The sequence below is a fragment of the Chiloscyllium plagiosum genome, chromosome 5 (genome assembly GCF_004010195.1).
Source record: "Chiloscyllium plagiosum isolate BGI_BamShark_2017 chromosome 5, ASM401019v2, whole genome shotgun sequence".
Taxonomy (NCBI): Eukaryota; Metazoa; Chordata; class Chondrichthyes; order Orectolobiformes; family Hemiscylliidae; genus Chiloscyllium; species Chiloscyllium plagiosum.
Genome location: NC_057714.1, coordinates 41,751,895 through 41,774,062, shown reverse-complemented (window position 1 = coordinate 41,774,062; position 22,168 = coordinate 41,751,895). Strand labels below are relative to the sequence as shown.

General features: G+C 40.1%; 1 protein-coding gene across 1 annotated transcript in view; it reads right to left on the bottom strand.

The window, feature by feature from the left end:
- The window catches only part of pdk4 (pyruvate dehydrogenase kinase, isozyme 4), a 70,260-nt gene that overhangs the window by 27,373 nt on the left and 20,719 nt on the right, over window positions 1-22,168 (bottom strand). Inside the window, exons 3-7 of the mRNA XM_043691002.1 lie at window positions 19,946-20,017; window positions 19,129-19,313; window positions 9,592-9,681; window positions 2,856-2,933; window positions 1,535-1,566 (exon numbers count right to left, since the gene is read on the bottom strand). Coding sequence (XP_043546937.1) covers window positions 1,535-1,566; window positions 2,856-2,933; window positions 9,592-9,681; window positions 19,129-19,313; window positions 19,946-20,017 — 457 coding nt within the window. The remainder of the gene's footprint in view (window positions 1-1,534; window positions 1,567-2,855; window positions 2,934-9,591; window positions 9,682-19,128; window positions 19,314-19,945; window positions 20,018-22,168) is intronic.

The window sequence follows — 22,168 nt, the reverse complement described above, 5'->3', positions numbered from 1 at the left end:
ATCATATTCTCACTCAACCATTAACATCAAATTAACATCAGGGGATCAACTCTGGTTCAATGGAAAGTAAAGAGAGGGGCATGCCAGGAGCAGTACCCAAGAATACCTAAAAATGAGGTGTCAACCTGGTGAAACTACCAAATAGGATTACTTGCAGGCCCAACAGCATAAGCATCAAGTGATAGACTGAGGTAAGTGATCCCACAACCAATAGATCAGATCTAAGCTTTGTAGTCCTGTCAGATCCTGTCATGAATGGTGGTGGACAGTTAAACAACTCACAGAGACAGAGGCTTCACAAAAATCCCCATCCTCAATATGGAAGAGTCCAGCACATCAGTGCAAAAGATAAGGTTGAAACATTCGTAGCAATCTTTAGCCAGAAACACCAAGTGGATGACACAATGGTCACTAGCATTTCAGATAATGATTTTGATTCTTTATTCACTCCATGTGATACCAAGAACTGTTGGAGACACTGAATACTGAAAAGGCTAAGGGCCCTGACAACATTCCAGCAAAAGTAGTGAAGAATTATGCTCCAGAATCTGCCGCTCCCCTGGCCAAGCTATTCTAGTCCTGTTACAATACTGGCATCTATCCAACAATGTGGAAAGTAGCCCAGGCATGTCCTGTAACACAAAGCAGGGCAAACCCAACCCGGCCAACTACCACCCCATTAGTTCACTCCTGATTATCAGTAAAGTGATGGAAGGTGTTTATCAACAGTGTAGCACATCAAGTAGCACATGCTCAGTGACACCCATTTGGGTTCTGCCAGGGCCACTCAGCTCCTAACCTCATTACAGCCATGGTTCAAACATAGACAAAAGACCTGTTTTCAAGGGGTGAGGGGAGAGGAATTGCTGTTAGCATCAAGGTCACATTTGACCAAGTGTGGCATCAGGAGCCATGGCAAAGCTGGAGTCATTGGGAATTGGGGGAAAAATCTCCACTGGTTGAAATATTACTTGCCTCTTGACAGCCCAAGCCTGGGTATTGTCCAGATCTTCTTGCATTTGAACATAGACTGTTTCAGTATCTGAGAAATTGTGAATGGTGCTGAGCATTGTACAATCAAAGGTGAAGTCATACCTGGCACATTGTTGGAGGTCAGTCAGTTCAGTTACAGAACATTGCTGCAGGAATTCCTCAGCATAGTGTCCTAGACTACTTTATCAATGACCTTTTCTCTAGAAGTGAGGATGTTCGCCCCTGATTGCACAATGTTCAGCACCATTCGCAATTCCTCAGATACAGAACTAGTCCATGTTCAAATGCAACAAGATCTGGACAATATCCAGGCTTGGGCTGTCAGTAGGCAAGTAACATTTGCATCACACAAATGTCAGGCAATTACCATCTCCAGTAAGAAACAATCAAACCACCACCCCTTGATATCAATGGAGTTATCGTCACTGAATTTCCCACTATCAACATCCTGAGAGTTACCATTGACCAGAACCTCAACTGGACTCACCTGGAAATGGGTCTGGGTGGGTTACTCTTCAGAGGGTCGGTGTGGACTGGTTGGGCCGATGGGCCTGATTCCACACTGTAGGTAATCTAATCATATAAATACAGTGGCTTTAAGAACAGGTCAGAGATTAGCAATACTGCAGTGAGTAATTCAACTCTGATTCCCCAAAGCCTGTCCATCATCAAAGCAGAAGTCAGGAGTATGATGGACAGGAGTATGATGTACGCAATTGGGTGCAGCAGTAATAACATTTAAGAAACGATGCCACTCAGGCAAAGAAGCCCACTTGATTGGCACTGCATGTACAAGCATCCATTCTCTCCACTACCAATGCTTTGTAGCAGCATTATGTACAATCTACAAGACGCACTATGGAAATTCACTAAGGCTACTTAGATAGCACCTTCCAAACTCATGTTGAAGGATAAGGGCAGCTAATACTTGGGAACACCACCACTTTCAAGTGGCTCTACAAGCCATTCATCATTCAGACTTGGAAATATATCACCATTCCTTGACTGCTGCTTGGTCTAAATCCTAGAATTCCCTCACTAAGGACATTATGGATAGCATGTGGACTACAACAGTGCGAGAAGGTAGCCCACCACCACCTTCTCAAGGACAACTAGGAATGGACAATAAATGCTAACCAGCCATCGATGTCCACATCCCACAAATGAATCAAAAAAAGATACACTACAGAAATTCACCAAGACTCCTGAAGACAACTTTCTAAATCCACAACTGCAGACATCCAGATGGACAAGGTCAGCAGATTCATGGAAACACCACCACCTGCAAGTTCACTGCCTAGCCACTCAACATCTTGACTTAAAAATGTGACAATTCTTTCACTGTTGCTGGGTTAAAATCGTGGAACTCCCTTGCTAGCAGCGCGATGATGCAACAACACAAAATGGACCGCAGCAGTTCAAGTAGGCAGCTCACCATCTTTTCAAAGGCATTAAATGCTAATCCAGCAGCAACACCCACATTCAATGAATAAACAAAAACAAACCTTTCAATCCAGAAATCTGAATTCACTAGTTGTTTGGAATTTGATCATCAGATCCCACAGCTCTCAGATCTACCACTCACAATGTTGCAATCATTCATTTTAGTAGCAGATTAGGGAGAGAAGGGATTAAGACAGAAAAATATAATAAAGGCCGTGATGTGGATAGGTAGATTTTAAAGACAATGCCTCCTGGAATTTGGAGTGGTGGTGAGGACACAGGTAAGAGGCAGCATTAATCCTGGAAATGAAGGGATCTGTATTTCTCTATCCTTGAGGATGATCCTGGAATAGGAGTACAAACTGACTATCTTGAGAGCAATACAAAAATGAAACAGGAAGACGACAACTGTAACTTACCATTGAATTGATTAATTAGCACCTCAGGAGAAGTCAAATAATATTGATCACAAAGCACTTTTGCACTTTCACAGGCATCTGTGAAACAACCAAACATAAGATCGTGTCACCTTCGACTTGATGAACTCTTAAAATCAGAACGAAGCTTACACTATAGATTTGGAATCCTTTATACTATAAAAAAATCAACACTATGAATATTGAAGCTTCAAAATACACATTCAGTATTACATTTCTCCTGAAGGATTAGGGTATGATTTTCAGATTGAACAGATTATTTTGTGTACTATTATTTACTTTACTTTCTTTATTTCATTTGGTTAAAGATCAACATTAGAAAATCATTGAGCTACAACAAACCGAATGGCTTTTGAAAACTTTCTAGTATATCTACAGTATAGCAGAAGACAGACAGCCCATTAGAATGACCCTGGAAAAACACAGCAAGTCAGGAAGCGTCAGGAGGTGGAGAAGTCAACGTTTCGACCTGACTCCACCACCTGATACTGCCTGGCTTGCTGTGTTTTTCCAGCCTCCTGCTTGTCTACCTTGGATTCCAACATCTGCAGGCTTTTTTTGTCTCTAACTAGTTAGAATCACCCTGACCTTCCAGTTGCTTGCAATTTCAATATCTTATTCTCATGCCAACATTTTATTATAGGCCTGCTGCAATATTCCAATGACGCTTAACTCAAGCTGGAGGAACAGCATCTCATTTTCCACAGGCATTTTTCAGCTTTCAGGATTCAGCATTGAATTCAGCAAAGCATGAACACTGTCCTTCAATGTGATAACCATATTTCCCCCATCCCCTCTCCCACTGTGTTTTGTTTATATCTTGTTGGCAAGAGCTGATCTATTTTGTCCTGTGCAAATCTACCATTCACATATACTCTACATCTCAGTATCTCCTTTACCACCATTAGCTCTCCCTTTCCTCTGGACACCCTCACCATGTTTCACTCGCATTACCTCTTTTGTCAGCAGCATTATAAAGATAATTTTCCAGGTCTCTTAACCGCCAAAGAAGAGTTTTTGGATTCAAATACTGTTTCTACCTCCAGAAATGTTGCCAGACCTACTGAGTTGCTCCAGCATTTTCTGTTTTTATTTCAGATTTCCAATATTCACAGTATTCTGCTTTTATTATGCAAGGTCTGGATGTGAATGCAAACAAACACAAGTGACAATATGTCGACTCAGTCTCATGCAGTGCTTTAATTCTGGTGAAGCCTGAGATAAAACGTTTTATGTTAAATCTGAATGGAACAATGCAAAATATAGAATCTAGCTAGGAAAGAGATCATTTGCCATTTCAATCAGGATGTTGGCAGTGGAGGTGAGTTAAAACATTCTGAAAATTAGTGGCATGGAGAAAGATATGGGGACAGAATTTTCTCAGGCACTGAACAAGATGGTCAGAAGTCACATGACACCAAGTTATCGTCCAAATGGTTTATTTGTAATCACAAGTTTTCAAAGCGCTGCTCCTTCATCAGATGAAGTGAACGACATGAGCATTGGCGAGAGAGTTGGGAAAATACTCTAAGAATGGAAAAATGATAATTTTGACATTGAGAATAAAATGCCTAATTGTCCACATATGGTTTTAATAACTAGCTAAGAATCTCACTAGTGAGTAATGAAGGTCCTATCTGCACGCATCTAAGTATTAACTAATCTCACTTTATTTCTATGGAGGTTGCTATTTTAGGCAGACACTGAAAGAAACTAGATGGTGACAATTCCTGACATGAATTGGTACCTGGCAGCAGCAGCTCATTGACATGTTCTCCTGACTTCCATTTTGGTGCATCTCGGGGCTCTAAACATGCTTTCTTAGCATTCATTCACTTTGCAACTATTTGATGCTCACAGCATCTCTGCCTTCCCTTACCTTTTTGAGCATTTGCACCTCTGTCAAACCATAAAGCTTCACATTACTTCTGTTTAGCGTTCCCTTTTAACTGCAGACATAAAGCCAGAATGCTTGTTTTATTTGTCAGTAATTATCCCTGAAATAGACATATATGCTGATGCATGGAACTTGCTGTATTAATGTCATACCTTTAGTATATGCCATTAGATTATGCAGTAAACACATTGAATGGAGTCAGTTAGCTCAGTTGGCTCGTTTGTGACGTTTGCTGCAGGTTCAATTCCAATGCCGGCTGAGGTTACTATGAAGGCTTCACCTTCTCAACTTTGCCCCTTGCCTAAGTCTTGATGACCCTCAGGTTAGATCACCACTAGTTGTTTGGCTCTGACAAGAGCACAGTCCTCTGGGACTATGGTGACTTTACTTTCTTTTACTTAAACACATTGAATGTGCTTTAATCAAATGGTCACTCTCCCAAACGTCTAAAGGGAGTAATCCTTAGTTAAATCAAGGGGTTCGCTGTCAGACAGTAGGTCCCACATAGTAAGTCAAAGACATCATCCAAAATCTATCCAGGTTTTGGACATGGTCATTTGGTCACTCAGGGCATTCAGGGTCAGGGATTCTATATCATTCCAGGGAATGGACCACAGCCAGCCCTGCAGGTCCAATATAACCAGTCAGAGGGGCTGCAAAGAGATCAGTCAAAGGTCTAATCACTCATCAGTTAGGTCTGTCATTACTAGTTGGTAAGGGATTGGGCCACAGTCAGACCTGACAGTCTGTTCATTTCAAAGGTAAAATCACCATAGTCGTACTGCTTCAGAGCTGCTCTCTCATTAGAGAGATGACTGGTGGCAGTTTATCCTGAGGGACATCACGCATTGCACAAGAGGAGAGAATGGAAGCACAGTCCTTGATGTTACTCCCAAAGTCCACAGCTGGGATGGAGGGGGCCTGCTCTATAGTGATATCTGATGCCTTTGGAGTTTTGGGAGGATGACTTCGAGGGTACTGTGGCTAGACAGCCCTTCTGGGTGTGGAGGAGGTTTCTGGGAGGACCGTATGTGGCTCCTTTTTTGCCTGGTTGCCTACTGGTACCATCCTGTCTCCTTGCTGAGCACCAATGTCCAGAACAATAGGGTGCAGGTCCGTGCACGTATCTGGCAGACAGTAAGTACGCAAGACATGGTTCTTCAAGGCAATCACTAACCTGTTCAGAGAAATAGCCAATACAGTATAAACACCATTGATGGATTCCTCCAACCTTCAATGCAGTTTGCTGAATGTCAATGACAAACCTGCCTATGTTAGCTTGTGCATTTTAATGAAGCTGTTAATGTCCAAAACAATGAGATCACCTTCCACCTAGGGATGAGCAGGAAACTGGTCTCAGGCAGTTCTCTGCGTAGGTTCTGGGGTATTTCTTCTTTAGACAACTGTGGCAACCTGGTATTGATGAGCTCACCAGAGAGTGTCCTGCAACTTTTGTTTAGCTAATATACCCAACATGGTGTCAATACTTGAGCTGATTAACAGTGCAAATGACATCCTTGCCAAAGCTTCCTCTGAGACTTCTGTAGCTTCTTCCTTAGAAATGGAGGAGTTGATGTCCAGAGGGACCGATCTCTTCAGGGTAGAGGCTGTGTGGATTCTGCTCATGCCTGCATGAGATGAGAGGGAGTTAATTGCTCCAGAAGGGTAGAAACTTGATTAAAAATACTTTTGATGGGGCAGCACAGTGGCTCAGTGGGTAGCACCGCTGCCTCACAGTTCCAGGGACTTGGGTTTGATTCCATTCTCAGGTGACAGTCTGTGCAGTTTACGCATTCTCCCTGTGTCGATGTGGGTTTCCTTCGTGTGCTCCGGATTCCTTCCACAGATCCAAAGATATGTAGGTTAGATGGATTGGCCACGCTAAATTGCTCATAGTTTCCAGGGATGTGGAGGCTAAGTAGATTAGTCATGGGTAATGCAGGGTTCAGGGATAGTGTAGAAGACTGGGTCTGGGTGGAAGGCTCTTGGGACAGTCAGTGTGGTCTCAATGTGCTCAATGCCCTGCTTCCACAATGTAGAGATTCCATGATTCTATGGTGGTTAGGGAACAGCAGCACAACAGCAGCTTGAAGATAAATCTTACTTGGTTGCCAGAACACAGAGATCTCAATATTTGATTGCAGTCCTCTTCCACCAAATACTGGTCACAGTCCCCGTCCACTAAAGCAAGTATTCTCTCATCATAGTGGATGAACAGATGAATGGTGGGTATCCAACCACCAATGTTTGCCCTCTCTGCCCTACTGTGAGCCGATTACACCTGGAATGAGACATGGTCAGCAATTGAATGGGGTGGCAATCTAGGTGTCCCTCGTAAGTGAGTAGGAAGTGCACAGGACAGGAAGAATTAAAAGACTAGAGGGAATGGGATGGATGAGAATGCCTGAGGAAAGATGCTGAATGCAACATTAGAAATTGTAGACCATGAATGTTGATGGAATTTGTGTGCAGTGGCAGTATTAGAGAGAGCATAAGGTGGAAGAAAGAAGACGGTGACGCTTATCCTTGCAGAAGATCATTCACTATTCCTCGGAAATGTGGACAGTACATTGCCCCCGTTAAAAACTTGGGATCAATCTGGCATGGTCTGATGCCATGGTCTTCTTTGGCGGACGTGAGGAAAGAAGATAGTTCTCCCATCCAACAGTCCATCCAACAAGACCACCAGGTCTTTTTAGGAAAGCAGGGTGCCAACTTGTCTCCATTGGCCATTGGTGGGAAAATTCTTCACATATCACAGATGCGAGGGACATTTAAACTGGTAGCAGGAAACCCAGAAGGTCCCAGCAGGGGAGTGCACTTCCACTGATGCTGAGTACAAGAGAGCACAAGACCAGCACCTTGGGGGCGTGCTGCATAGATAACAAGGCAATCAATGTTAAATGTACAAGAAAACCTGCTAGAGCTTACAGGGAGAAACCCTTGCCCACTTAACCAAATTTTAGGAAATTCAGCTTGAGGTATTAAATTGAATTGAATTAAATTAAATTGAATTGAATTGGCTTTATTGCCATGTACTCAAATGAGTTAAAAGTTTATAAGTCACCATTTACAGCACCATCTGAGGTACAAAGATATGTAGGTACTGCTTCTTCAGTTACAAGATTAATTACAGTGTTAACAATGTCACCAACACACAGTGCCATCTTAGGTACAGAGTAACTAGGTACAATCCTTAGTTACATAACAGAGAAATGAAGTAAAAAAAACAGTTACATTACAGCTATGAACATAGTATAACCACAGGTCAGAAAACCAAGAGGCAAGTTAAAAAGACAGATATCACAGACTCTCTCTAAAAGCTCTCCTTAGCAGACTAGCGCAGGGGACCGCTATGTGGTCTGACCGCTGACAGTCGCCACACTCTGCACTGAGCCGCTGGTCGCTGGTGTCCTTACTTTGGGCTGCCGACCCCACTCCGTGGCCAGGAATCAGAGTCCATGGCAGGGCACCCGATGCCAAAGAGAAGGGAGAGGATGGAGGAAAAGAGGGAGAAATAAAAGAAAAAGAATGGTCGAGCAAACAAGCTCCAGCTGGAGAGTCCTCTCTGCTGCCATCTTACCGGAAGAATTGGATATCAGAAGTGGACAGTGATGAATCATTAGCCTGTTTTACAACAATCCTGTTTTCTTATCCTATTTAATTTCATCCCCTCGTAGTAATTTATATATTTTGTGAAAAACAAATTTAATTATGGAGTATAGAGGAGATTCACGAAGATATTGCCTGGTTTAGAAGAGAGGCTGGATAGGCTTGGGTTGGTTTCTATAGAGCAGAGAAGGCTGCTCTATATAAGAGTTGAGGTGTAGTGGAACTGATTGAGCACATAAGATTATGAGGGGCATGGAAAATGTGAAAGCAGCTGTTTCTCTTGAAGGGTCAGTAATGAGGGGAGATAAATTGAAGGTGAAGGACAGGAAGTTTAAAGAGAGTTTGAGGAAATATCTTTTCACCCAGAAGGTGATGGGAATCTGGCATGTTTTAAATGGAAGGGTAGTAGAGGCAGGAAACCCCAGAACTCTTAAAAAGTGTCTGGATGAGCACCTAAAGTAAGGTTGATAACATTCAAAGCAGTGATACAAATGCTGAAAAGTGGAATTAATGTAGATAGGATGACACTGTGCCTGTATAACTCCATGACTGTCTGTATGACTCTTGATTTCTCCACAGAGTCACGCACTTGCTTTAATCAGATAAGATGGATTTGGTATTCTCAAAATGTCAGTGATCATCCACTGAATAAAGGTCGAAACATAAGAACAGAAGTAGGTTAGTCAAGCCATCTGGACCATTTCAGCATTCAATCAGATCATGGATGATCACCCACCTCAATGCCACTTTTGTATGATATCTTGATTCATCAATATCCAGGCACCTATCAGTTTCTGTCTTGAACATGCTCAATGTTTCAGTTTGTACTCACTTCTGGGGTACACCATTCCACAGATTCACCATCCTTCAAGTGAAGACATTTCTTCTCAATGCAGTCTGAAATGGATATCCGTTATGCTGAGATTATGTTACCTGATCCTAGACTCACCAGCCAGGGAAACACCCCATCCACATGCAAAATTCTTGAAGGATATGACAGGATATAAACTTCATTGAGATCTCCTTCTAGCGGATTTGTTGTGGACATGTAATAATGCTTTAAAATACTAGCACATTTGCAGTATCATTACAATTCCTTCAATAAAAAGTATGTCAGTGTGTAAATTTATATATCTTATAATGATGCAGTGCAAATGGTTTATTCTTAGAATATTTCTGATACTGGATTTCACGCAATGCATTGCCTACCTTTCACCACTTCTATCACATCACAGTTAGGGTCTATGCCTCCGATATGTTTGGGATGGGCTGGATTACTTCGTCCATCAAAAACAAGTGCTGATATGATAACAAAGTGAAACAAAAAAAAATCTATCAGATGGCTTCATTACATCACATACTAAGAGATTATCACTCCAAAGAAACTTTACGTAAACACTGCCTTTATTCAGATTTAAATTTTGCCAAGGTAATGTCCATGCTCTAAATTGTCTGATGCATTATTCAAGTTAGTGACAATGTTTACTCCCAAACTAGTATTCAGACAACTCATATTAATATTAGCATCTTCTATTTCTAAGGCAAGATACTAACTTTCAACTAATACTACTTGAAACATGAGTGCAGCACCATGTAACTTAGACACAAGATTAAGCTTTGAGATGTTACAACTGTTTTGGGAAAGTGTGCTGATACTCAAGCCTCGTTATTCTCAGGTTCATCACAAAAGTTAAAGATTTAATCAAAGTATTCTAAAGTCCCCAACTTACCTGACTAATAGACTCAGATTAGCAAAACACTGATCAGATTTCTGTACTTAACAAGAATTACTATTTAATACAATTACAGCAATATTAAAGACAAGTGAATTATGAATTATCAACATATAACTCAAATGGTTGAAACTCTAAACACTTTCAAACCTCTAGATATATATACAGACAGACAAATTAAAAAAAAATAGTATTATGGGTGGAGGAAAACAAAGCTAAGGAAACACAGTTCAGTCATACTAGACCACAGCAGTCAATGAAATGCTCCTTTTGCTCCCCAAAACGTTCAGCTGTTTCTGGATTCTTTCGCTTGCTTATAGGGACACAAAGCAAGCAGTACACTAATTGCAAAGTATTTGAGCTACAAACAACATCTGCAAGAGACTGACAGACAGCACTTACTCTTTCCACACTCTGGAGGCTTCTCTCCTTCGATTATACGCACCCTATTGTTTACCTGCTCAGCAATCAGAGAACTGTCAGCAAGCTGATAACATCCACAAGTGATCCACAAACCAATCAGCAATCTGTGCTAGATGAATGCATGCAGCCTGGTGACGTGATGGTTTATCTGTCCAATTAAAGTCACTTGTCAGGGATGTGGGAACCAAGAGAGAATAGTAGAAGAGATCAAGGTTCACAAAATACTGAGCATTGTTTATGGTTGTGCCAGTTGCAATGGCAAATTAGTAGGTGAAGTAAGAGTAAAGAAGATAAAAATGAAGCCTAAATTGGATTACTGTTCATGTAAATTAATGCATGGAGTATAGTAAATAAGACTGGGGAGTTACAGGCAGATTGCCATGTGGCACTATGATGTTGTGGCAGTAATAGACACTTGGCGCAAAGAAAGACAACACTGGCTGTTAAATGCTCCTGGGTGCATGGTTTTCAGAAAATATAGAAAAGGGGGATTGGTAGCAGTATTGGTTAAGTAGAGCATTGCAGCACTGGAGAAAGAAAATATCTCAGAGGGTTTAAGGATATAATTATATTGCTACATGTAGTCTATAGGCCACCAAAGTGAATGGAGGTAGAATCACACATCTGTGGGGAAATTACAGAGAGATGTCAACATTATACTGCAGTTATAATGGGAGACTTTAATTACCTATACATAGGAGAAAGTGAGGACTGCAGATGCTGGAGATCAGAGCTGAAAATGTGTTGCTGGAAAAGCGCAGCATGTCAGGCAGCATCCAAGAAGTAGGACCCATACATAGACTGGGATACTTGTAATCTATGGGGTAGTGAGGCACAAATGTTTCTGGATTGCATGCAGGAGAGCTTCCCACAGTGGTATGTTTTTAGTCCAACAAGAAAAAATGTCCTATTGGACCTGGTTATTGGAAATGAGATGGGCCATAAGATCAAGTGGCAGTTGGGTAACTTTTAGGAGACAGTGATCATTGCATCTTTAGGGGAGGATTGTGGTGGAAAATGCCATGCAAAATCCTAGGGAGAAAAATCTATTAACAGAAAGTGGACTTCAATGTGGCAAGAAAAGAGCTGGTCAGGAATGACTGGAAGAAGAAGTTGGCAGGAAAAATAGTAACTTAACAAGGGACTACATTCAAAGAGGAAATAGTTTGGATACAGTCAAGATATATTTCCTCAAATGAGGAAAGTCGAACAAATAAATACAGAGCTCCCTGGATGACAAAGGAGATAGAAATTAAGATAAAGAAAATAAATGTGTACTGTACTTATGACAAGTATCAGATAGAAATAAAATTGAGAACAGAAGATCAAAGGTTCAAAGAAGAATTATGAGAAAATACTGAAGAAATTCCTGAAGAAGAGCTCATGCCCGAAACGTCGATTTTCCTGCTCTTTGGATGCTGCCTGACCTGTTGCGCTTTTCCCACAACACATTTTCAGCTGAGAAAATACTGAGCCAACGTAAAGAGCTATCCCAAAGTTTCTTTTTAAATGGCCATATAAATAATAAGAGGGTGGTTTGGGATTGTCTTCAATAATGACCGAAATTGGTGAATGTGAAAATAGCCTCTTATTGAACATCCACAATAGCACAGTTTGAGGAGGCAATGGAATCCGAAGTACAGTTCTTACAGTAGCCTCTTACATATATCAAAATGTTAGCACTACAGTGTTACATAGTTGTATCTATTGTACACAAAAGTTTGTATGACATCAGTCCTGGGGAAGCAGGAGATTGTTTACATACTTGTTACTCCTGATGGGATTAGAATGTCGGTCCGGTTTGAGCTTATATAATTAAGAGGTGTTAGTCCTTTTGTCTTTAAAGTTAACAATGTTAGTAAAAATAATAAACTTATATGATCTAAATAAGTGAGAAATTATACATATACTAATAAAAGTATAGACGATATTAAACTGATCTCACGCAGCTGGGTCATGAAATTTCATTTCAATGCCGGTTTTGACATTCATTCTTGCAGTTTCATGGAAATGCTGCTTTGACAATAAGTTTTTAAAGGGGATAGCAGCCCATTTAATATGTATTTAAAAGATGCATACTAGTGGAGGAAATTGTTTGATGTCTGCAACCCATTGAGGTCCCAAGAGACCTCAAGGGCTAGTAAGGGCTGATTAATGTCATAATCTTTCCATAGTTTTGAGTGAGTTATGAAGAAATGAAGATGGGGATGGCATTGTTCTGAGTAGATTACACAATTAATACTTATTCAGGGGCAGCCTTTGATACAGAGACAGGTTTAAACACTGCTTGGAGCATGGGGCCACTAAGAATTGAAAGGTGAAAAGAAACAGTGATGGGTTGGAAGGGATGTTTTAATTTAGTTTGTCTTGTAATAGTAAAATGTACTACAAAAGTGCGGTTTAATGGATGAATGAATGGAAATGCGGTATAGTAAACATAGTTTGCCAGTGAATGAGTTTGTGAAGAGTTATGAATGAATGAATGGAAATGTGGTATAGTAAACATAGTATGAATTTGGGCAAAAGTGAGGACTGCAGATGCTGGAAACCAGAGTTTAGTGTGAATGTGAGTGAGTTGGTAAAGTGAACACAATATCTCTCAGTGGTAAAATGAGCAGAAGGGTTGAACAGGCAACAAAAAGGGGATTTACACTTCGAGGCAGGGGGGAAGCTGAACTGTTAAATTAATAATTTGCATCTGTCTTTACCAAAGAAAGAAATGCTATCATAGTAACACAAGAGGGAACTGATTCACTGGAAGGATTCAAAATTCATAGAGCATAAATGTTGGATAGATTGTTGGTACTTAAATTTGACAAGACACTGGGAACGGATGAAATGTGTACAAGGACTTTGGAGGAAGAGAGAGAGACAGTGAGTGGAAATTACTGTGGCACTGGCTACAATCTTTCAGTCTTCCCTCTGCTCAGGGGGATTGCAATAAAACTGAAAAATTACAAACATTAGTCTTGTTTAGAAAGCTTAAAAGGATAAGCCTAGCAATTACGCAGAGAAATGCATGTTAGTTAGAAACAATCAGTATGGATTTCTAAAGGAGTAATTATGCTTAACTAACATGTTGGAGTTTATCAAAGGCGTAATGGTAAGATTCAATGTGTGCAATGCTGTTGATATGGGGCACATGGACAGATCCCAAAACCTTAACTCTGCTTTCTCTCCAGATGCTGCCAGACCCTATTGAGTTATTCCAGCAATTTCTGTTTTTGTTTCTGATCCACTCTAGATCTTCTTTTCACAATAAGTTCTAGTGGCTTGCTTTTAAAAGTGCAGCAATTCACTCTGCTGTCCTTTTCCCATTTTAGTTCACAATCAAAAATAAAGAAAATTAAGAAGGCATAGTCTTTTACATTGGGCTCAAGCTTTCTATACCAGAAATATAAAAACACAAAAATGAGTAAAAAGTAAATATAAAAAGTATAGATGAATAAATAATTTCCAAATTAGTTTTAACGATAATTCAAGATCTGATTAAAAAGCAACAAAGGAATACAATGAAAGCATTCAGAAATGCAAAAAAAACAATAAAGGCAGACAAGTAGGAAATATAACAATAAAAAGAAGTGTGAATGGATTAACACTCACCACCCTTACAGCAGACATTGTTATATCACATTAATAGATAAAGCTAAAACATTTGCAACTATCATCATCCAGAATTCCTGAGTGGACGATCCATCTTGGCCTCTTTCAGAGGTTGAAGATCATGGAGCTACAAAGTCATAGCCAGTCAGGCAGCATCCAAGGAGCAGGAGAGTCGACATTTCGAGCATAAGCTCTTCACGAGAGGTCTCCAGCTTCACTGATGCCAGTCCTCAGTTAACCTGATTCATTATACGTGCTATCAAGAAATAGCTGGGGGCAGTAGATATTGCACAGGCTGACAATATTCTAGTAATAGCTGAAAATGTGTTGCTGGAAAAGCGCAGCAGGTCAGGCAGCATCCAAGGAGCAGGAGAATCGACGTTTCGGGCATAAGCCCTTCTTCAGGAATGAGGAAAGTGTGTCCAGCAAGCTAAGATAAAAGGTAGGGAGGAGGGACTTGGGGAAGGGGTGTTGGAAATGCGATAGGTGGAGGGAGGTCAAGGTGAGGGTGATAGGCCAGAGTGGGGTGGGGGCGGAGAGGTCAGGAAGAAGATTGCAGGTTAGGAAGGCAGTGCTGAGTTCGAGGGATTTGACTGAGACCAACCCTCAAACTCAGAACCACCTTCTTGACCTGCAATCTTCTTCCCGACCTCTCCACGCACCCTCACCTTGGCCTCCTTCCACCTATCGCATTTCCAACGCCCCTCCCCCAAGTCCCTCCTCCCTACCTTTTATCTTAGCCTGCTGGACACACTTTCCTCATTCCTGAAGAAGGGCTTATGCCCGAAACGTCGATTCTCCTGCTCCTTGGATGCTGCCTGACCTGCTGCGCTTTTCCAGTAACACATTTTCAGCTCTGATCTCTAGCATCTGCAGCCCTCACTTTCTCCTCGAATATTCTAGTAATAGTACTGATATGTACTCCAGAACATGCCACAATGCTAACTTTGATACTCCTAGACAGCTACACTACCAGTATCTACAATGTGCAAAGTTAAACAAGTATATCCCATACACAAAACCAACCTATGAGTTTACTCCTAATCATGAGTGAAGTGATGTAATAGTGTCATCAACAGTGTTACCAAGCAGACCGTGCTTCGCAATTAATTGGTCATTGATGCCCAGCTTTGGTTCTGGCAGGGCCACTCAGCTCCTGACGTCATTACAGCCTTGGTTCAAACGTGGACAAAACAGCTAAATTCCAGAGATGAGATGACAGGCACAGTCCTTGACATCAAGACTGCATCTGCCTGAGTGTGGCATCAAGGAGCCCTCGCAAAACTGGAGTCAATGGGAATCAGGGGAAAAATCTCCACTGCCTGGAGTCATACCTGACAGAAGGAAGATGGCTGCGTTGTTGGAGGTCAGTCACTCAGTTCCAGGACATCACTGCAGGAGTTCTTCATGATAATGTCCTGCGACCAGCCATTTTCAACTGTTTTATCGATGACATGTCCTCCCCTTCAAAAGATCAGCGGTGGAGATGTTCGCTAATGATTGTACAATATTCAACACTATTTGAAACTCCTTAGAACTGAAGTAGTTCATATCCAAATGCAGTAAGACCTAGACAATATCCAGGTTTGGGCTGAAAGGTGTCATGTAACATTTGTGTTACACATATGACAGGCAATGACCATCACCAACAAGAGAAAATGTAAACATCATCCCTTGGCATTCAATGGTAATACAATCACTAAAACCCTATTAGCAACATCAAGATTACCATTGACCAGATACTGAACTGGACGAGCCAAATAAACAGTGGCTACAAGAGCAGATCAGAGATGTGGACTCCTGACTCCCCCAATCCTGTTCACAACCCGCAAGGCACAAGTCAGGAGTGTAATGGAATACACCTACTTGCATGGGTGAGTGCGGTTCGCACAACATTTAAGAAACTTGACACCATCCTGGTCAAAGTGCTCATTTAATTGACACCACATACACAAATATTCATTCCCTCCTTTATCGACACTTAGTTGCTGCAGTCTGTACTAACTACAAGATGCACTATAGAAATTCACCAAAGCTCCTTAGACAGCACCTTCCAAACTCACCACCACTTCTATGTAGGACAAACACAGCAGATACATGGGAACACCACTGCCCACAAATTTCCCTCCAGGATGCTCACCAAGCAGTGAAGCAAATTAGACTATAATTTATACATAGAATATAAAGAAGGTTGGAAATAAATATGGGTTCTTAAGTACTATGAGGAAATGTAGTATGGATCTGTTTGAATAGAGTCATAGAGATGTACAGCATGGAAACAGACCCTTCGGTCCAACTCGTCCATGCCAACCAGATGTCCCAAGCCAATCTAGTCTCACTTGCCAGCACCTGGCTCATATCCCTCCAAACCCTTCCTATTCATAGACCCATCCAAATGCCTTTTAAATGTTGCAATTGTACTAGCCTTCACCACTTCATCTGACAGCTCATTCCATACACGTTCCACCCTCTGTGTGAAAAAGTTGCCCCTTAGGTCTCTTTTATAACTTTCCCCTCTCACCCTAAACCTGTACCCTCTAGTTCTGGACTCCCCGACCCCAGGGAAAAGACCTTGTCTATTTATCCTATCCATGCCCTTCATGAGTTTATAAACCTCTAGAAGGTCAACCCTCATCCTCCGACGCACCAGGGAAAACAGCCCCAGCCTATTCAACCTCTCCCTATAGCTTAATTCCTCCAATTCTGGCAACATCCTTGTAAATCGTTTCTGAATCCTTTCAAGTTTCACAACATCTTTCTGATAGGAAGGAGACCAGAATTGCATGCAATATTCCAAAAGTGGCCTAACCAATGTCCTGTACAGCTGCAACATGACCTCCCAACTTCTATACTCAGTGCTGTGACCAATAAAAGAAAGCATACCAAACGCCTTCTTCACTATCCTATCTACCTGTGACTCCACTTTCAAGGAGCTATGAACCTGTAGTCCAAGGTCTTTTTGCTCAGCAACACTCCCTAGGACTTTACCATTCATACTTTTGCATTAATGACAGGATTTACCAAGGTTCTGTAGAGACATGCGATTTCTGGCAATTTTTCAACAGTAAGGTGAACAGTGACTCATCTGCTATTTACTGAGAAGTCATGTAACTTTGAAATAGAAGTAAGCAAAACCTTTTAAGAGAGATCACAGATTGTGTTTTAATTGAAGGACAAGTTTAGTTTGGGAGAGATGGGGCTTGTGTTTGAAAGCTGACTCATAACATTTTTCTGGAGCTGGTTTCTGATTTTCCAAGATACCTAGTTATGTCTGTAGGAGGAAAAGGAATAGGAAAACTCTCTCTCTTCTGAAAATGTAAGAAGAAAACTTATGACAGTTCAGTTGTGAAGTCCTCTTGTTACAAATTATTTTTGGGATCCTGAGAAAGTTCCCGAAGTATCAGTATCTCTGACTACCTCATAAACCCTCAAAATTAAACTTTTATTTCTATGCAAATACTTATGTATAACTGATTTTACATCTGAACTAAGGTCTAATCTGAAGATCTTCCTTCACTCTAAGGCAGTCAAGCATTTTGATTTTGTCAACAGGAAACTCAGGAACCATGGCAAATCTTCACATTTTATTCCTTTAAATGCATACTCTTGGTCACACAAGGAGGAATCTTCCCTTTGCTTTTTTTAAAAGGCCATATCTTCTCTATAGAGATGTATTATCTTGATTGTTATTTGTAGAATTATAGAATCCCATAGTATGAAAAAGAGGCTATTCAGCCCATTGAGTTTGCACCAACTTTCTGAAGAGCATCACACACAGACCCAGTCCCTACCCTATCCTCATAATCCTCTGTTAACAATGGCTAATCTACCTAACCTGCATTCTACAGGGCAATTTAGCAGGACCAATCCACTTAACCTGCAAATCTTCAGACTATGGTAGAACACCAGAATACCTGGTGCATACCCACAAAGACATGAGGAGAACATGCAAGCTCCACAGTCACCCAAGATTTGAATTGAACCTTGGTCCCTTGTACTGTGAAAGGTAACCAGTGCTAACCATCATGCTGCCATGAACCAAAAATCCCAGATGGGATATTAATAATTTGATACTTTGAATATACTTAGTTGATAACATGTTTTTCCACTAGCTAAAAGAAAAAGTTTGGTTTATAATACAGGAGTTGTTTTGAATGTTATTAAGGAAACAAAGTGAAAGTCTCATTTATTATGGATAGTAGTAATAAAAGGAAATCATTTGGCTATTTTGGCAATTGGATTAAAAATCTGACACTAATATAATGACTTTTGGAATAGTGGGGTTTGATTATCAGCTCGCCCCTCTCATCAATCTTAACAAGGATGTTAAGGGTGTACTTGATGCCCATTCTCACAGCAGAAGGACAGGATAAAATACCAAACGTTTACTGAAACCTAAAAAGTGATACTATTAAATTAAGAAAAGTAAAAATAATGAGGAAATCTTGTGACATAGTGGATAGTATATCTCCCTCAAGCCAGAAGCTCAGGCTTCAAGTTCTACTCCAATACTTGATGATCAAAGGAGAATGAATTCATAATGTGGCCAAATCAACCGTTCATCCTTCCAACATATGTCAATGACAGACTACAAAAGCAGGACAGATTCCTGGTTTGCCATGTGATGGAAAAAAATTGGATCCTTTACAATCACTAATCATAGCTGCAGTCTATAACATACATATAGAAGTGTATGCTGCCACACCATCTTGAAGCCTAAGGATGGCTGGTTGGCTTAGTCAGCCTCCAACAGGAAGACTGCATTCTTTTTCAGATTTTCTATCTTGCCTCTGTTTTCTTTATTCTTTTTCTCTTTCTACAGAGATTAATGATGGTCAGCTTTTATGCTTTATTTTGTATACCCAGCATCTGCCATATTTTGTACCACCTTTTTGGTTTGACGTGGCAATAGATAGCATATTTCTAGTTAAAGTAGCATTACAGCAAGCAGTCAGTGTTCACTTCAAGGCTTTTTACTCATACTTACTGTGCTGGTTGATGAGCATACGAATAGAGATTCGGCTCAAATAGAATCGGTCTAAAAAGTATTGCACATTTTGATTAATTATGGGATCCACCCCAAATGTTTCTTTATATTCTATGACTCCCTGGGCCATAGTAGGGACAACGTCATTGTGCCGATTTCGAATGTTGATCAGCGCATCTGAAAAGCTAAAACACATAACTAACAAATCATTCATCTGTGGTAACTTACATAACTTAGTGTAGCCCCACTTAGCTGATGTTGAGAATAACTAAAATGGGAGGCACAAAATGTCTCAGTACTAAGTTAATTGGAATAGTGCATAACACCAGTTGGGCTCTCAATGAGTTACACATGGGGATTCACAACACTAACATTAAAACAGTTAAGCTGCTTGTAGATCAGTGGAATGATTGAACCCAGGCAGAAATGGCAGCAGGTGAAGGTAATGCAACAAGGAGAAAGACAGGGCACTTAAGAATGAGGAGAGGTTGGAAGGTGGGGCCAGCAGGCAGAAGGATGGACCGATAGACAGAAGCAGTGATTAGAGAACATTGAATATTTCATCCTTTAACATTTTTATTTGATATGATATTAAAGAAGATGGAGAATATATTTTGGTCAAATAAAAAAGTACCTTTGCAGTGGAACTGCATGCTGCCTCACTACAACAATATTTGGCACAGTTTGCTGACTCATATGCTCCAGCTATTTCAATATTTTCTGCTGTTCATTCTTAAATTCTATTGGAAAGATCCATGAATTTCTTGAATCAGATTGGAATTTGGAAAAAAAATACTAAAGACATAATGCAACTTACTCTGACAAAACTCTGTAATTATCAGGGCTTTTATCCAAAAATTCCAGAATGTCAGTAAGACTTTGCACATACCTAAACAGAAAAAAAACAAAAAATCAATGTAAATTTAGTCTAAAATTTACAAAAAGAGTAGTGAATGATAAAGTAAAATAAAGATTTGACAAACCCCTGAAATTTGAATAATTGCTGCTCAAAATAACATTGCTCGAACTCTTGATGGTTATGGAGTAATGCCCATCTTCTATTCCAGACTCCAGACCAGAAGGAGAATGCAAGTATCTGTTTAATTATTTTCTTTAATTACTTCATCCCTTCTAATTGCCAAGAAGACATTGTGCACAGTGCAGGGAAGAGGTGTGAGACTCTCCTTATATTGTTATCTACTTTTATCTTGCTTATGTTAGTTTTGTTGAATTCCTGACCCTAATTCCATAAACTTCCTTGGAATGTCTGGTAGGCTGATATCTTTCTCTACTGCAATACAAATGCAAAGTAATGATGAAGCATAGCTACCATTCTCTTAATTTCATTCATATCACAGTTATTAGCTTTTCAATGGGCCCACATTGCTTTTGACAATCTGGTCACTTTCTTATTCCAAACAGAATTGCAATTTGTGTTGATTTGGATATCCACATAATTGCTTTTCATACTCCACTTTTGTAGCTTCAACTATTTGCCATTCTGTGCACTGAATTTCCAAACTTATTTCTGAAATCCAAAAGCTGTTCCACAAATCTTTACCAATATGAGATAATCTAAGATGTTTTGTAGTGCAAATAGGTCGACTGAATTTTTCGCTTCAGGCTCTGCAATTCACTTCCTTATCCTGAAGCCTGTGAGCCATTTGTTCAAAAAAAAGACTTCACCTAACAAAATAAAAGCTTTTTTTAAAAAGTGGTCTGTAATATTTCAAATACTAGTGAAAGCAGTCACATTAAAGAATTCCTGAATTTGAGAAATACCAGCCAGAGCAATTTAAAATTGAGTATCAATGCCCAACTGCACTATTTTATTTCAAAGCACCCTTTGACCTTTGCAGCTGAACAATCGAAGAAGAATGCTTCTGCTACAGCGAGACCATTTCAGGAACACATTCTGATCACTCTTCCCTTTGTGGGTAAAATGGAAATGACCACAAAAATGACAATTCATTCCAAGAAAGATGTTCTACTTCCGATAACTTGAAAAAAATACATACAGATAGCATACATATGGCATGATAAAAATATCTTTCCATTAATATTTGAATGTTTTTGGCATTATCAAACATTCAGAATGTGCATATGCAATAGAAAGATCATTTGTACAACAAGCAATTTATGATTACGCACAACATCAAAAGACATACCTTTGTATTTAAAAGTAGTTCTACATAAACTGGAATAGGGAGACATCTGTTTCCAATGGTTGAGATATTGGGAAAACTAAATTGCTAAGGAAAGCTAATGTCAAAATATGTCATGCTGGTGACTAAAGTTCAGCTAACCAGATTGTGCTATTTTAATATTAAATTTAGAACCATAAATTGGACTAAAACTAGCTACAGCTTCCTTAATTTTTTTAGTTTTCATGTTGCTTGCTTTGCTAGTTTCTTGTTCTGAAGTAAACATTTTACAACTATTCAAGAACTGTATTTTTTCCACACTACTATTTTAGAAATGACTGCAGAATATAGCAGAAATATTATAAAATATTTCAATACAATTTTTTTGTTTTCCTTATTATAGGCTAAAGCTTATTTGAGAAACATAAAAGACCACTGACAATCGCAGAATAACATTAGACCATAAACATGGCTTCCTGAGTGACCTGACCCCACCGCCTCCCCTGTAAAACATTTCCTCCTCTTAGATCAGCAACAGCTGGAAGAAAAAAAAACACAACTCCTGATTTTCACATCACATGAAGAGCATCAAGAAAGGTCAAGTCCAATGCAACCAATTCTGTTAAATTCTCCTCCTATTCTCCACTCACTGATTCCAAACAATAGGCAAAACAAATAGGTCTTTCCAGTACAGCAGAGCAGTAACTGTACAATTAAAACTTAATGTTAGACCTGTGCTACAAAGCAACAAACATCAAAGCAGAAGCAATTAATTAAAAGGGATGAGGAAACGGGTGAGGGGAAGAAAGAGGAGGGGGCAAGAGAGAAAGAAGTAACAGAGAGGAGGGGGAGTTGAGAGAGGAAGGGAATACAATGTACAAGAGGAGGAGGAAAGA